General features: G+C 36.0%; 1 protein-coding gene across 1 annotated transcript in view; it reads right to left on the reverse strand.

Annotated features, from left to right (window-relative positions):
* The window catches only part of LOC126633088 (putative disease resistance protein RGA3), a 118,089-nt gene that overhangs the window by 916 nt on the left and 101,077 nt on the right, over positions 1-16,096 (reverse strand). Inside the window, exon 3 of the mRNA XM_050303640.1 lies at positions 59-1,258. Within this exon, the coding sequence (XP_050159597.1) occupies positions 84-1,258 (1,175 nt within the window). The 3' untranslated portion in view covers positions 59-83. The remainder of the gene's footprint in view (positions 1-58; positions 1,259-16,096) is intronic.

Below are 16,096 nucleotides of genomic sequence, written 5' to 3' on the forward strand. Positions count from 1 at the left end.
TTTGTCAAGTAAATTGAATAGAGTGAGTTGGTAAAGAAATAGAAAAGAGGTTAATTACCAGAAGTGGAAGGCCTCTCATGCAACTAAACAGCTTCCTCTGCTTCGACCATGCCTTTACCCCTCTCACCAGAAGTGGAAGGCGTGTCAAGTAACTCAACAGCATCCTCCGCCGCCTCGACTATGCCTTCACCATCATCATCAAAACCAGAATCAAGTGGAGGTATGATTTCAATGTTGGGGATGTGAGAAATCTTGGGCCACTCCTTTCCTCTGCCTTTTTGGCAACCTCGTGCAAGATTCGGAGAGTACTTGATGAGAAGTTTCTGCAGTGGTGTTTTCCGCAAGAAGTCTGGCAGTGTTTTTAGCTGAGGGCAGAAGTCAACCCTTAAAGTAGAAAGACATGGCATTATGGTAATATGAGAATCCTCCTTCCACTCTTCCACTCCTTCCCACTCTTCCCAAGCCTTCATCAAGTAAAGACGGAGTATTTTTAATTTTGGGAATAGAGTAATGCATGATGATGCTGATGACGTTTTCTTTTCTATTCCCAGAAACTCAACTCCAACCTTTTTCATTCCGTTCATACTCCAAATGGTCAGGCTTTCGAGGGACGGCAATCTTCCCAAAGGAGGTAAAACTTCACATTCGTTCCAATAATAAAAAGTAAGAAATCTCAAATTGTTTAATGGCATGATCCAGTTGGGGGCAGTGCTTCCATTATGCCCTCTAATGATTAAAGTTTCCAAATTTGGATGCGGTCGTAAAAAATTCAGTGTTTCTGCACTACTACTGCTTCTTCTTCTTTCCTCCTCATCTTCTCGATCTTCAAAAATTATATCCAATTTTGAGAGTTGTTTGTTCCCCAGAGGTGATGCTTTCTCACCCTCATCCGCAGCAACTTTCACTTCCCCATAAATATGTATGCTAAGTCCACCCTGAAGTTGGTCTAAGTTTCTCAAATCTCCTAATTTGAACGCTTCATCGTCGTCTTTACCACCGCCAACAGGGCACATATCTAGTCTTCTTAGATTTGTTAATCTCCCAATCCCTTTCGGCAAGTCTTTCAGCTCATCGCAACCCCAAACATAAAGATGCTTTAAGCTAATCAACTTTCCCATGCTCTGAGGTAGACTTTCAAGTTTCCCACACCGTTCAAGGTGAAACGTCTGCAAATTGTATAAATTACACACCCTATTCGGTAACTTTTTCAAATCACGATTGTGAGACAAATCAATAAATCTCAGATGCACCAATTCACCTATCTCTTCCGGAAGCACTTCAATACAATTACCACTCAAATTTAATGTCCTAAGATGTTTCAACTGCGAGATCAAAGTTGAGTCCACAACATTAAATTTTGAATCAAAAGTTGCAAGAGTACGTAGATCGCAGCTAGAAAACGAAACACATGAGAGTGGACCCTCGGGTGCAAGTACTAAGGTCAAATGGCGGATCTTATCACCCAAGGGCTTTATTGTATTGTTACCACCCTTAACCTCCATTGAAAAGCATTCATGTTGAGTAAGATACTGCAGAAAGTCGTGCACAATATCATGTATTTTACACCTTTTGATATTTCCTTCATCGTCGTCTTCAAAGTCTTGGAAGAAAGATCTCATTACTAAATTATCAAAACACCTTTGGCCAATTCTTTCTTTCTCTGTGTTTCCTTTCCAGTAGAGATAATCTTGTGACATCCACAACTCAATCAAGTAATCTTTATAGATCAGATGGTCTTTTGGAAAAATAGCACAATATAAAAGACATCTTTTGACCGAAGGTGCCATATCAAAATAACTAAGTAATAACGATTGGAAAACTTGTTGCTCGACCTCTTCTAGCTCCCATATCTTATTATTCAAAACTTCTTGCCATTCTTCCCTCGATTTCTTGTAATGCATGAGACTACCCATAGTCTTTGCAGCAAGAGGCAAACCCTTGCACTTTTTTGCAATTTCTTTACCAATGGCTCCCAAAACACCAAATTGTTCCTCTTCCCTATTAAAAAATGCCTTACGATTGAATATTGACAAACAATTTTGTTCGCTCAACCTTTCCAAATAGATCATGTGAGTGGTAGCTTCCATCATATCAACAACCTTATGTTTTCGAGTGGTCACCAATATTCTACTGCCAATGTCGCCACTCTGAATTAATGGCAACTTCAATTTCTCCCACTGTCTTTGGTCTTCAGTCCACACATCGTCTAGGACAAGGAGAAACTTCTTGCCCTTAATGGATTCAGACATACATTGAAACAAATCTTCCAACTCATCTGAATTTGGGCCGGCTGCTTTGGCACCAGAAATGATGGCTTTGGCAATTTTGTTCTCATCAAAAGGGTCCGAAACACAAACCCAAATTTTGATATCAAAACAAGCTTTAACTTTTTCATGGTTATAAGCTTGTTGGGCCAGAGTTGTCTTCCCCATTCCTCCCATCCCAACAATCGGAATGACAAGGAGGCCCCTCTCTTCTTGACTACTCTCATTCAACAACTTGCTGACCAAAACTTCCTTTTGTTGTTCTCTACCAAATACGATAGATTCATCAACAAAAGAGGAAGTTTTCTCTCGCTCAGGTTGTTCAATGATTATTCTCTCTATGAATTGAAAGTTATATGCTTGTCTGCGCTTAGCAATCACATCTAAATTTTCATTCAGACTTTTGATCTTACGAGCAATTTCACCATGACGAATTACCCGACTGACTTGGCCGAAACAAAAGCAAGAGGAGGGAATAGAGAAACATACCGCCCTCTTCTTCTTCTTCTCAGTAACAAGAGAAGTACTTCCACCGTGCTCTTCTTGTTTCTCAACTTCTTGTTTCAGTATTTCAATGTTCCACTCATCCAGCACGTTGTCCATCTTGTACGACACCTCTGTCAGCTCCTCCAGCCAATTTCTGACGCTGGCCTCCTTCACTTGCCTCAACTCCGCATCCTCAAGCACAGCACGAATCGCTTTAAGGTTGGCCTCGAATTCTTTAACATCTTTCTCCGCATTCAAAACCAATTTCAGCTCTTCTTCGACGTATTGGTAAGTTATCGACGCCAATTTTTGGAGCAGCACAGAAATGAGTGCCTCAGCCATCTTTCTGTTAGCAGTGAAAACAGAAAAAACCAAGAGATCTGAACTGAGAAGCGCAGGATTGGTATGGTATTTTCTTCTGGCCAAATCTGGACATAAGAATATGGGTCGTCTAGACAAATAACAATGGTAGGTTATAGGTGAGTCATCCCTCACTTATTTGTTCAACAACTTGTATAACAGCCATGCCTTGATCCTCATTAAAAAAACACAAAGGGGTTTAACGAAAAGTCAACGGTACTGTTTACTTTAACAAAAAATTATATTTTTACATTAAAAAGTCAAGTCTAGTACTATTTATTTTACCCTTTATTTTGTTCTTATCGTTAAAGCTCAAAGTTTTCAAGTCATTTTCATTAGTTTTCCTTAAAAAAAATCCTCTTTCCAGTCATTTTACATCCTAAACATCTAATAGTTAAAAAAGATGGAGTAGGATTTTCTACCTTCCTATTTCCATTCATTTTCCTTCCCTCATTCCACACTTTGCTTTTTGTTTTATTGTTTTTATAAAAAAAAAATCAATATAAGATATTAATGTGATTTAACCGTAACTATTCAAGTAAAAAAAAAGGGAATGAAATAAAGATTAGGAAATGAAAGAATCTTCTTCTAAAAAAGATAGCAATAATATGAACACCTTAATCAATTTACACCAGGTCAGTGCTAATAGTCAAAAAAGGCAACAATAATATTTAAATCCTCTTTCCTGTTAATTTACCCCTACCCAAAGTTTATTAATATTTACACCCTACTGAAAGTTTTTTAATATTTAAATCTTATTTCCTGTCAATTTACATCCTACCTAAAGTTTATTAATATTTACACCCTACCTAAAGATTTTTAATATTTAAATCCTCTTTCGTGTCAATTTAGGATAAGGATTGTCTGCCCTCCCACTTTCTATGCCTCCTGTTTGTGTGGTCACGGTTAAGCTACGTTAATATTTTATATTACTATTTATTTTTGTCTTATTATCTCTATAAAAGAAATAATATAAAATGTTGACGTTGCTTAACCGTGACCACACAAAACAGGAGGGCACGGAAGGGCATGAAAAATGGAAGGGCAGACAATCCTTGTCCGTCTATTTACACCCTATCTAAAGTTTATTAATATTTAAATCCTCTTTGATGTCAACTTACACCCTATATAAAGTCAACTTACACCCTATCTAAAGTTTATTAATATTTAAATCCTCTTTGATGTCAACTTACACCCTATATAAAGTCAACTTACACCCTATCTAAAGTTTATTAATATTTAAATCCTCTTTGATGTCAATTTACACCCTACCTAAAGTTTATTAATATTTACACCCTACCAAAAGTTTATTAATATTTGAATTCTTTGATGTCAATTTACACCCAATCTAAAGTTTATTAATATTTACACCCTACCTAAAGTTTATTAATATTTGAATTCTTTGATGTCAATTTACACCCTATCTAAAGTTTATTAATATTTAAATCCTCTTTCGTGTCACTTTACAACTTATCTAAAGTTTATTCATATTTAAATCCTCTTTGATGTCAATTTACACCCTTTCTAAAGTTTATTAATATTTACACCCTACCTAAAGTTTATTACTATTTGAATTTTCTTTCCTTTCAATTTACACCCTACCTAAAATTTAGCATTAATAATAAAAAAAAAAACACACACACAACAATAATATTTATACATAAGATCATCTCCAACCGAAGGGTTCAGAGGGCCAGAAGGCCGAAAATAGCCCGAAAACCGTCTCCAACCGAGGGCTAGGCCAGATGGCTCGTGGGCCCGACGGAATCTGAAAGGGCCAAAGGGCCAGAGGGCTGGCCCCTTCCAGCCAGCCAGCCAGCCCCGGGCTGGCCAGAATTTTGTGTAAAAGTGTCGGATTTCCTGTTGGATATAAGTTATAACCGACAGGAATAATTTTTATTATTGAAATCGTGTCGGTTATAGTAATTTGAATATAAATGGCATCGCAGGAATTAGTTTGACTCGGCAGAATCGTGTCGATTATAACCTACACGAATAGTTTAAAATTTTGAATACAACGGCTAGCTGACTGCAGCTAGCCGTTGCCTTACATTTTTTTTTTTTTATGAATTTAAACCTTTTTTTTTTCTATAAATACCTAAGCCATTCCTACACTATTTCTCACATAATTTTCACCCTTGCATACTATCTCACTTCATTCTATTTCAAATTTAAGTTGTTGTTTTGAAATTTAAATAATAAATTATGTTTGGTCCTTTGGCCCTTGGTTGGAGACAGAGGCAAATATGACCATGTACCATTCATTAAAATATTAATATTATGGATGGCCAGATGGCTAAAACGAGCCCTCTGACCAGTCCTCGGTTAGAAATGGCCTAAGGATCCTCTTTCCTATCAATGTACACCCTAAATACTCTTCTTCTTGTAAAATGTCTAAATCAGCACTAAATTTTGAAATTTTAATTGAAAAAAGAGTTGTAAAAGAATTTATTAATAGGTAGTTTAGATAAATTAATTTTCTAATAGATTATTTCTTTAGCCTAAGCCTCCTCCTTCAACTCCCGCATCCATGTTCGTTAAGCCGTCAACCCTAATTATGCCGCTACCTCCATCGTCTCCCTCTAGCCTGAATCAAAACCTCACACACCAACAAAAAATTGCAGGTGTAGCTAGATGGAGGTGGGCTAGCCTTTAAAAAAATTAAAAAAAAAACCAAGTGCTCCCTACGTTTATTTGTTGTCATCCGGTTTTTCATTTTTTTCAACTTGTCTTTTCTCTTCGACCGTTGAATAGAATTCAGACAATCGTACCAATCTATTACGTATTGTTTAATGTTACGTAATTTATTACGTATTATTTAATGTTAAGTAGTTTATTAAGTATTATTTAATGCTACGTAGTAAGGAATAATTTTCTCAAATAAAAGGATTAAACTTGTTATTTTATTCTTTTTTTTTAACAAACAATATTATCTATACTAAAGAGAATGATGGGCTTAGCCTCACAATGAGCAAGTAATAATGTGATTCAAACTTGTATTTGGCGAGAATCGAACCTAAGACCTCTCACTTGTATTGGTTATATAGGTCATATAGGGTTGTTAAAGGGTGTAGAAAACATGTAAAAGCATGTAATTTTCGAAATTAGGTGATTTTTTTCTTTTGAACAAACGATAATATATACACAAAGATCATCTCTAATGGTGACTTATAACCTAAAATTTCCCCTCCCCCCCCCCCCCCCAAAAAAAATCCACTCCAACCCATGACCCAAAATTAACTTAAAACCTAAAACTCATTTGAGGGTCAAATACCAGCCCAGTTTTAGGCCACAAAGCAAAATGGGCCCCACCAACTGAGACTGAAATCAGGGTTATGAAGCCCAGTTCCCTTTCCCTACTCGCCTACGCGCTACACGCGCTAGGCATTTTCAGAAAACCAACAGGCCAATGTCGGGGTGTTCCCCCGCCTGTTAGTGCAATAAGTAGCCCAACGACTACTTTTTATAATCCAACGGCTACGTTTAAATGGGCCATTGGTTAATCCAACGGTCCAGGTTCAAATTATTATTTTTTAGTTTTATATTTATGTATTTATTGAATCCAACGGCTTAGATCGAATATAATCAAATCTAACGGTAAAAAAAAAATCTAACGGTCCAAATTTAAATCCAACGGCTAGAATAATTTTAAAAAATTATTTAACATAAAATTCAACCAAAAACTCTATAAATACCTATGTATTTGTTCAAACATCCACACCAAACTCACTTTTCTCCTACAATTCTTCCAATTTTTCTTTATACAATTTCTTCTCATTTCCAAAATTTTCAAGATGGCAAAAGAGCATGTTAGAGGTCGTAATTAGACCTTTGACGAAGATATTGTTGTATGTTTGGCATGAATTTCTGTTAGCGAAGATGGTGCCATCGACACCAATCAAAATAGAAAGGTTTTGTGGGGTAAAATCGTTGATAAGTTCCATGAAAATTCCAACGCCGGTCGAAGGGAAGTTGATGGTGTTTATGATCGGTGGAAGATTATCACCAAAGCATGCACTTTGTGGAAGGGAAGCTTGGAGAGAGCCATGGTTGACATGCCTAGTGGAAGGGGCGCCTCAGAATTATGAGTTTCTTTGTTGATATTTTAGTTGTCATATACATAATAGTATTTTGCAACTAATTGTTTTTATGTATTTGTTGCATAGGGTGACAAAGCAATGGCAATTTACAAGACAAGAACTACACCAAAAAATCAAGCTTTTAAGTTGCATCATGCTTGGAACATCCTCAAGGATTGTCCGAGGTGGGGAATCGATGCGAATCAACAATGTGGAAGATTATTTCATAATGAAGCCCCACCCCCAAATGATGTCAATGAAGGTGTGAATTTTGCCGAGAGAAAAGGGAAGTCCCAAGATCCGATACGTGCACAATTTACTAGCAAAATGGCAAGAATGAACGAAAACCAGTGCCGTCGGCAAGAAGAATCGGCCCAAATGTTTTTGGCCATGAAGGAACAAGGGGATAGGGAGCAAGAAAGGTACGAAACTAATTTGATAATGGAGGACCTCAACAAATACACTCTAGAGAGGAAGAAATACTTACGTGGTAAGCAAAAGGAAATTTTACGAAGGAATGCCACAAGGAGCATATTTCAAGATGTTGATTCATCTCAAGACTATCACCCAAGTCCATCACCAAGTCAAGATGGTGGATATCATTATTAAGTTTATGTAGTCTATGAGTTTTCGATTGTATTAAGTTTATGTGGTTTATTAATTGTCTTTTTTTTTTAAGTTTATGTGGTTTATTAAATGTCGTTGGTATTAAGTTTATGTGGTTTATCATGATTTTCATGTATTGATTTAGTGATTTTTCAAAATTTATCGGAATTTAAATATTTTTAGGTTAAAATATTCATAAAATTAATTTAGGATAGTCTACATAATTTTTTTTAAGTTAATTTAAAAAAAATAGCCTTAATTCATTCTTTGATAATCTGGGGCTAAAATTTTAGGCCAGAAGGGTTGGAGTAGAAAGCTGTTTCTGGGCTAAAACCTAAATTTTAGGGGCTAAATATTTTTAGGTTTTAGGTCACCATTGGAGATGGTCTAAGGAGGTGGGTTTAGCCTTACAATGGGCTAACAATAATGTGGTTCAAATTCATCTTTGGCGAGAATCGAACCTAAGACCTCTCACTTAAAAGTGAAGAGAAATACATAAGCAATTAATTTCGTGTGGGTTGACATGATTATGACCAACCCAAATTTGTTTGTTTCGTGTTATTTTTTGTGTCAGGTTATCTATAACATGTCTACAAAGCGTAAAAACCACCTTAAAATCCATGATTCAATATCTTAAAAATCAAGATCATCTAGGCACTAATTTATTCGTTCACATTCATTTTTTTTTTCTCGATTCATGACTTCCTCTTATGATTTTCTCGTTCAAGTAAGTAAACATACCAATAAAACTAAGAAGCAAAATTTAGAAAAAGAATAATTACAAATCACCTAACCTAGCAAATGGAATTTTGCATTATTGAGACTATATATAAATAAATAATTTCATATTTTGACAATTACAATAAAAATAAATAAAAAAGAATAAATAAACAAGAGATAGAAGGTATGACTATGGTAAGTAGCAACACCTATCTCGGGCACTCGGACTAGGGGTGGACAAACGGGTATAGGAACCTAAGGTTGAAGCGGGTAATCACTGTTCAGGACGAGTACGGACCGGTTTCTAATATTTAGAGAACAAACGGGGCTGGCCGGGCTGGGCCTTTTTCATTTACGGGGCGAGCCGAGTCCAGATATTTAGAAAAACAAGTACCCGGATCGACCGTTTCTAATTATAATGAACGGCCGAGATTGAATGATAACCTATCATCCAATCTCAATTGTTGGTTTCAACCCTAGTTTCTACCCGAGTCCAAGGTTACAGAATTCACTCTCTTAGTCTCAGCTGCCTCTCTATCTCCCACAGTCTCTCTATCTCCCCGAACCTTCTTCTTCTTCAAGTTCTTAATCCCAGCTGGGTTAACTAGTTCTCGATCTTTGTCTCCAGAACGTTCCAGTCCATCTTCTGAACCTGTGAGAGCGTCCTCATTCCCGAGACGTTTCATGGCGGATTGCATGGGATTCTGAGATTGAATGAGCTTCTCGGAGCTGGTGGTTTGGGAGGGATCTTCTGAAACCTGGAGATCACATCTATTCATGGCGCCACGCCTACCTCTATTCCCACTTTTTAATTATTTTAATTTTTATGTGTTTATTCATTTATTTGCATATTAGGAACTGTTTGTTGATGCTTTCTGCCTTTTTGTTTCTGGGTCTGTTTTTCGCAGGAATGGCTGACGGAAACCACCATTTTCGTGATCCCGGTTTTCAAATCTTTGCCGAGAATGAGCTGTTGACGGTGGAGGAACAGAGCGACGCTCTTCAGAATCTGGCAGTTCTGTCGCCGATCTTGAGAGAAACATATCCCATCTTGGCTGTGTGAGTGAGTGAGTGAGATTTGGGGAGTGATTTGACTAAACAAACACTCAGTCAATTGGGAGTGGTAGAGTGAAGGCGCACAACGTGGTCAACTCAAGCTCTCTCCAGCAAGGAAGTTGGATCTGTGCAGCATGTGCTCTGGCGGCGCCCTCTTCCTGTCCTGATTCGATTTCGAACTTGAATCCGAACTAGGTCGAGTGCAAATTCAACTAGGAATCTGAGTTCTGAGATGCTAAAAATTAGAAGGAAAAAAAAAAGGTACCCATAGGAACCGACCCGTTTTATACAGATCGAGTTAGGTCCGGTTCTCAGTTTTAAAATAGTAAAATCCGTTCCGGCGTAGTCCATTGTATTTTCAAGCAGGTCCGGTCCGGTCCCTCCAATTTTGAGCCCGGACTGGCCCGTGCCCACCCCTAACTCGGGCAGCCCAAAAAGTCAAAAAACTACGTTTTCGTTTCTTTCCTTACTGTCTGCATGAGCTCCGAAAGTCTGCCCGCTGAATGGTGCAGCTCATGAGCTTGATCGGAACGTTGACCTTTTTGGCACGTCATTGATTAATGAAAAAAATTGAATGGTCAGGCAGGGTTGTTACTATTGAAAATTTGGACATAAGAATATGGGTCGACTAGACAAATAATAATGGTAGGGTAGAGGCCAGGGCCCGACCCTGGCTTAGGGCGAGCTGGGCAATCGTTAGGGTGATATATACATATATGTTTTCAATAGAGTATAAATTTTATAAGTTAGATTAAATCATCAAAAACTTCATCTTGAAGCAACTGTTTTCGCTGCTTAATATTAACCCAAGGTTTCGAGTTAGAAAACAAAGTGTGTTGTTTTTGCTTTCCAATTTTTTTAACTAAACAATTAACCCTAAGAATTTGTTTACCACATATACCCTCATGAAAAATACAAATGAGGAAAGACTTATAGTTGATACCTAGGCACCCCTAGACAATGAAGGGTGTAGTAAAGGACGAAATGCTTCAGGAAGGTGAAAATAAATGTAGATCCGAAGATTTTCGAATAAATTAACCTTTCAAACTGCTGCTTAATTTATGGGCAGGCAAGAGACAATCTAACGAAATAAAACATCTAGTAGCCACATGAAAAGAAAGACACATGACAACTTAAAAAAGCATATGACGCCTTAGTTAACAGGGATGAGCAAAAATACTCCTTTTATTAATAGGTAGTTTAAATAAATAGATTTTCTAATAGAATATTCATGTTCATTTTCTTTGCCCAATAAATATGCTTTTCCTTGCTTTCCAAAAAAAAATGCTTTTCCTTTCACCATCTCTTTTATCTCCTTCATGTTTGACAATGGGCCATTCTCGGTGCAAGTTCTAGCGAATGGGTTTCGATATACCTGGTTTTAATTGCTTTTGCATTCAACGCAGTTTCAATTACAGCAACTAATTAGGGTTTCGATATACCTGGTTTTAATTGCTGAGTTGTCCAGCACATAGAAAAATAATAATTTTTTAATGAATTTCGTGCGTGCTTCTTCCTTCTTTGTCGATCAACCAGTGGTGCAGTTCATGAACTTGCCACGTCAATTGCCTTTCGGTCATACTTCAATAATTTGTGGAGTTCAAAATAATTCTAAAAATTCAACAAAGAACACGTTAAATTTTTTCTGAAGAATAAAATAATACCCTCACTAAATGGGTAGGGCCACAAGTATTTCCTCGCCCAATCTAACATACCTGGAGACTTGAGTAGCAAACTACGATATGAAAAATAATCAAAGACATTAAAAATATGATTAATGTCAAATTATATCTTAGTTATAATTTTGAAATTTCTTTGAAAATGAATTACAAGAGTTAACTAGGTTAAGTAGAAAGTCACATGACAACTTAAAAAGTGTAAGATGAACATACGCCACAGTTAACGTGGATAAGCAAAAATACTCTTTATTAATTGGTAGTTTAAATAAATTAACTTTCTAGTAGAATATTGGTTTAGCCCGAACCTCCTCCTCCATTTCACCGATTCCCACAACATCATATTCATGTTCATACATATATACATGCCTTTCTTTTTTATTCAACAAAGTGTGCCCTACGTTTACTTGCCTTGAGCAGGTCATCCCATTTTTTTTTTTCAAGTTGTCTCTGTTTTTTTTTTCAGCCGTTGGATGGAATTCAATCAATTGTAACCGTTTATATCACGCATAGCATGGAAGAATATTTTCGAATTAAAAGGTTAAAACTTAAACTTGTTATTTTATCTTTAATTTTAATAGATTATCTTGTGATATACTGCAGTGGTCATATAGGTCGTTTAATGTTAACGGGTTGCAGAAAACATATTAAACCATTTTATTTTCTAAATTATGTGAGTTGACTTAACACATGAACAATTAATTGCGTGTGGGTTGATATGATTATGGCCAACCCAAACTAGTTTGTTTGTGTTATTTTTTTAGTCGAGTTGTCTATAACATGTCTACAAAACGTTGAAACCACCTTCTAATTCATAATTTAGTACCTTAAAAATCAAGAATTTTTAGGCACTAATTTATCTGTTCACATTCATTGTTTTCCTTACCCGATTCACGACTTCTTCTAATGACTTTCTTGTTCAAAAAAGTAAACATACCAATAAAATTACGTAGCAATTTTTTTTATTTATTTATTTTGTGAGACAATAGATTTATTAGATTACGAAGCAATCACAGATCTTCTATGCTTATAGCTGCCGCAAAAGAAAAGAGAATAATTACGAATCACCTAACCTAATGAATGTAACTGCATTATTGAGGCTTTTATAAATAAATAATTTCATACTTTTACAATTACAATGAAATAAAATAAAAAAGAACAAATAAACAATAGAGAGAAGGTGTGAATAGAGTAACAGTCACCTCGGGCACTTGGGCAGCCCAAAACCGCGTTTTTCTTTCTTTGTCACTGTTTGCCCGTACTCCAAAAGTCTACCAGTTAAGTTGTCCGCCACTAGCTCTTTTCAACGAAAACAAAGAAAAATAATCTTTTTAATGAATTTCGTGTGCTTCTTCCATCAACCAGTGGTACAGTTCATGATCAATTATTCTTCGGGCATACTCCAACAATTTGCAGAGCAAAAAATAATTCTAAAAATTTTAAAGATGGCATGTGAAATTTTTTCCAAAGAAGAAAAGAATATCCTCATTAAACGGGCAAGGCCCACAAGTATTTCCATGCTCAATCTAAACATGTTTGAAGGCTTGAGCAGCAGATTACGATAAGAACAAAAGTCAAAGACATTAAAGATATGATTAATACCAAATTCATATATTTAATATTATCCTAATTGAATATCAATTCAAAAAAGTAGTAAATCCTCATCATAATCAATCAAGAATGCTACCATCATCGTCTCAAGATTTCTCATAATTAATATTTTTGGGATCATTCTTTCCTCGTCCATCATACGGATGACTCTTATTGGCCAATGGGAAACCACCATGTGTAGGGCAAAATCATACACCTAGGTCGGCCACCACCCTATAAAATACCTCATCTTCATCAATTTCTAGGTAAACTTTTGCTATAGCTCTAAACGTTCACTCTTTTCAGATAAATTGACTTAGACATGATCTATTGGCCAACCCACCCCCACACCTCGTGGGTGCGTGAGTCTTTGGCTAATATGTCAAATTAAAGTATTATTTATTACCTTATTTACTTGTCATAATTATAATAAAATATTTCAATATTTTTAGAACAAAAAATAACTGTGAAAAAAACAAGTAAATGTTTCGTAAGCTATCATGCTAAAAGTGTTTTTAGCAAAAATAAAAAATAAAGGGTAAATTACATAGTAGCCCCTCAGGTTTGAGCTCTATTGCAATCTCATACAACATCTTTAAAACATTTCACTTTCATACCTCAAGTACTATTTTATTTCAATTTCATACAACCGTTAGATTTTCCATCCATGGATCTGTTAAATGCTGACGTGGCTGCCACATATATGACACGTGGCTGCCAAATGTCTGCCACGTGGCAAATAAAAATATTTTTTTAATTAAAAAAAAAAAAAAACATATCTGCCACTTTTTTTTTTCTTCTCTCTGTTTCTTCTTCTTCTTCTCTCTCTTTCTTCTTCTTCTGGGTTCGGACCTTTTTTTTTTTTTTTTTTTTTTTTTTTTCTTCTTCTTCTTCTTCTCCCTCCTCCTCCTCTTTCTTCTTCTCTTCTTCTTCTTCCTCCTTCTTCTGGGTTCGGTCCCTTTCTTCTTTCTTTTTTTTTCTCTTTCTTCTTCTTCTTCTTCTTCTTCTTCTTCTGGGTTCGGACCTTTTTTTTTTTTTTTCTTCTTCTTCTTCTTCTTCTTCTCCTTCCTCCTCCTCTTTCTTCTTCTCTTCTTCTTCTTCCTCCTTCTTCTGGGTTCGGTCCCTTTCTTCTTTTTTTTCTTTTTTTTTTTCTCTTTCTTCTTCTTCTTCTTCTTCTTCTTCTCTTTCTCTTTCTTCTTCTTCTGGGTTCGGACCTTTTTTTTTTTTTTTTCTTCTTCTTCTTCTTCTTCTTCTTCTTCTTCTTCTTCTTCTTCTTCTTCTCCCTCCTCCTCCTCTTTCTTCTTCTCTTCTTCTTCTTCCTCCTTCTTCTTCTGGGTTCGGTTCTTTTCTTTTTTTTCTTTTTTTTTTCTCTTTCTTCTTCTTCTTCTCTTTCTTTTTCTTCTTCTTCTGGGTTCGGACCTTTTTTTTCTTCTTCTTCTTCTTCTTCTTCTTCTTCTCCCTCATCCTCCTCTTTCTTCCTCTTTCTTCTTCTCTTCTTCTTCTTCCCCCTTTTTCTGGGTTCGGTCCCTTTTTTATTTTTTATTTTTTTCTTCTTCTTCTTCTTCTTCTTCTTCTTCCTCCTCCTCCTCCTCCTCCTCTTTCTTCTTCTTCCTCCTTCTTCTGGGTTCAGACCCCTTTCTTTTTTCTTTTTTTTTTCTTCTTCTTCTTCTTCTTTCTCCTCCCTCTTCTTTCTTCTTCTTCTTCTATTTCTCTTTCTTCTTCTTCTGGGTTCGGACCTTTTTTTTTTCTTCCAATTTCAGGTTTTTTAAAAAAAAATTAAAAAATTATTTTATTTGCCACGTGGCAGACATTTGGCAGCCACGTGTCATATATGTGGCAGCCACGTCAGCATTTAACAGATCCATGGATGGAAAATCTAACGGTTGTATGAAATTGAAATAAAATAGTACTTGAGGTATGAAAGTGAAATGTTTTAAAGATGTTGTATGAGATTGCAATAAAGCTCAAACCTGAGGGGCTACTATGTAATTTACCCAAAAATAAAAGAGCAAGATTGTCAAAATGTCAATTTTCACCTGCTTTCAATGGAAAAAGCATTATTTGATAAGCATGTGTAGGCTGATTTTGCTTTTTGCTGTTTTAATTCATGATTTTGAAAGAAAAAAACATTTTTTTTTTTTCATTTACCAAACATAATCAAGTCCCAATTTTTTTAAGAAGTTGCTTTTAAAAAAATTTGGTAAACCCAAATCCGCCCTTATTTTACATAGGAGAGTTCTACATGATTCAGAAATTAGTTTCCAAATCAGGGCTCCGTGCAAACATGTGAATCTATGTCAAGAAATACACCAAAGGAAACAAGTCACGGTGCGCATATATACCGCTGAAGACATGCAATGCTTCCGCCATTACCATTGCCAACAATGCTGATCTGATGCATGTTATGTTAAAATGTTACTAGACTTGAATGCTCCAACATATAATCTGGTGAGTAATTAAATGTAATCCTGCTTATCAGTAACACATGAATTATTATGTTGAACTAAATGTTTCAACAACTCTGAAGTATGGTAATTATCCAAAATGCTTTGACAATTTACGAATTTTTTTAACCCACTGCGTCTGGAGTTTAAACATTCTCCTTTCTTTTTGGAAGGCCGTAATCCTCTACTCCGATCTGGTGACATTTATCTTCATTTTGAAGCGAAATGTCTTAAATTCGAATCTTGTGGAAGGCGAATTTGATACCAAAGGCTACCGATAAAATACCAACGTGCTGAAAAATACAAAAATCCAAATCCAACAACCGCCACACGCCCATTTTCGATTCGAGCTAACCACCCAACCACCGACGGTGGCTCCATGACGCCAGCAACCATCCCTCCTTACTCTTTTTTCCTCTAATTTTTCTCTCTCCTGCATGTCTATGCTCTCTTATCTCTATGTGAAAACTTGTTGGGTCGGTCCTACCAATTTTTCTCTTATGATCCAATGGCCCAATATTCAATTGCGATGCTTGCTGAAACATGAAGCCTATTTCATTCAACCAAAAAGAGAAATCAACTTGGGCCCAAATGAATCTTGATATTCATCAGGGCCAAACATATGCTTTGATTCTAAATGATTCGAATCCCAGTATTTGAGTACAATGCCTCTATGAATTGTCCCAAAAATGGTAAAAACACCATTTTTAGCATTTCACACGCTAATATTTAATTATGGCTATTATTTTTATTTGATTTATTCAATCTAATAGCAAAAAATAAAAAAGAGTGTAAAAGGCGAATAATGGTGTGTT

The sequence above is a fragment of the Malus sylvestris genome, chromosome 8, assembly GCF_916048215.2.
Source record: "Malus sylvestris chromosome 8, drMalSylv7.2, whole genome shotgun sequence".
Taxonomy (NCBI): domain Eukaryota; kingdom Viridiplantae; phylum Streptophyta; class Magnoliopsida; order Rosales; family Rosaceae; genus Malus; species Malus sylvestris.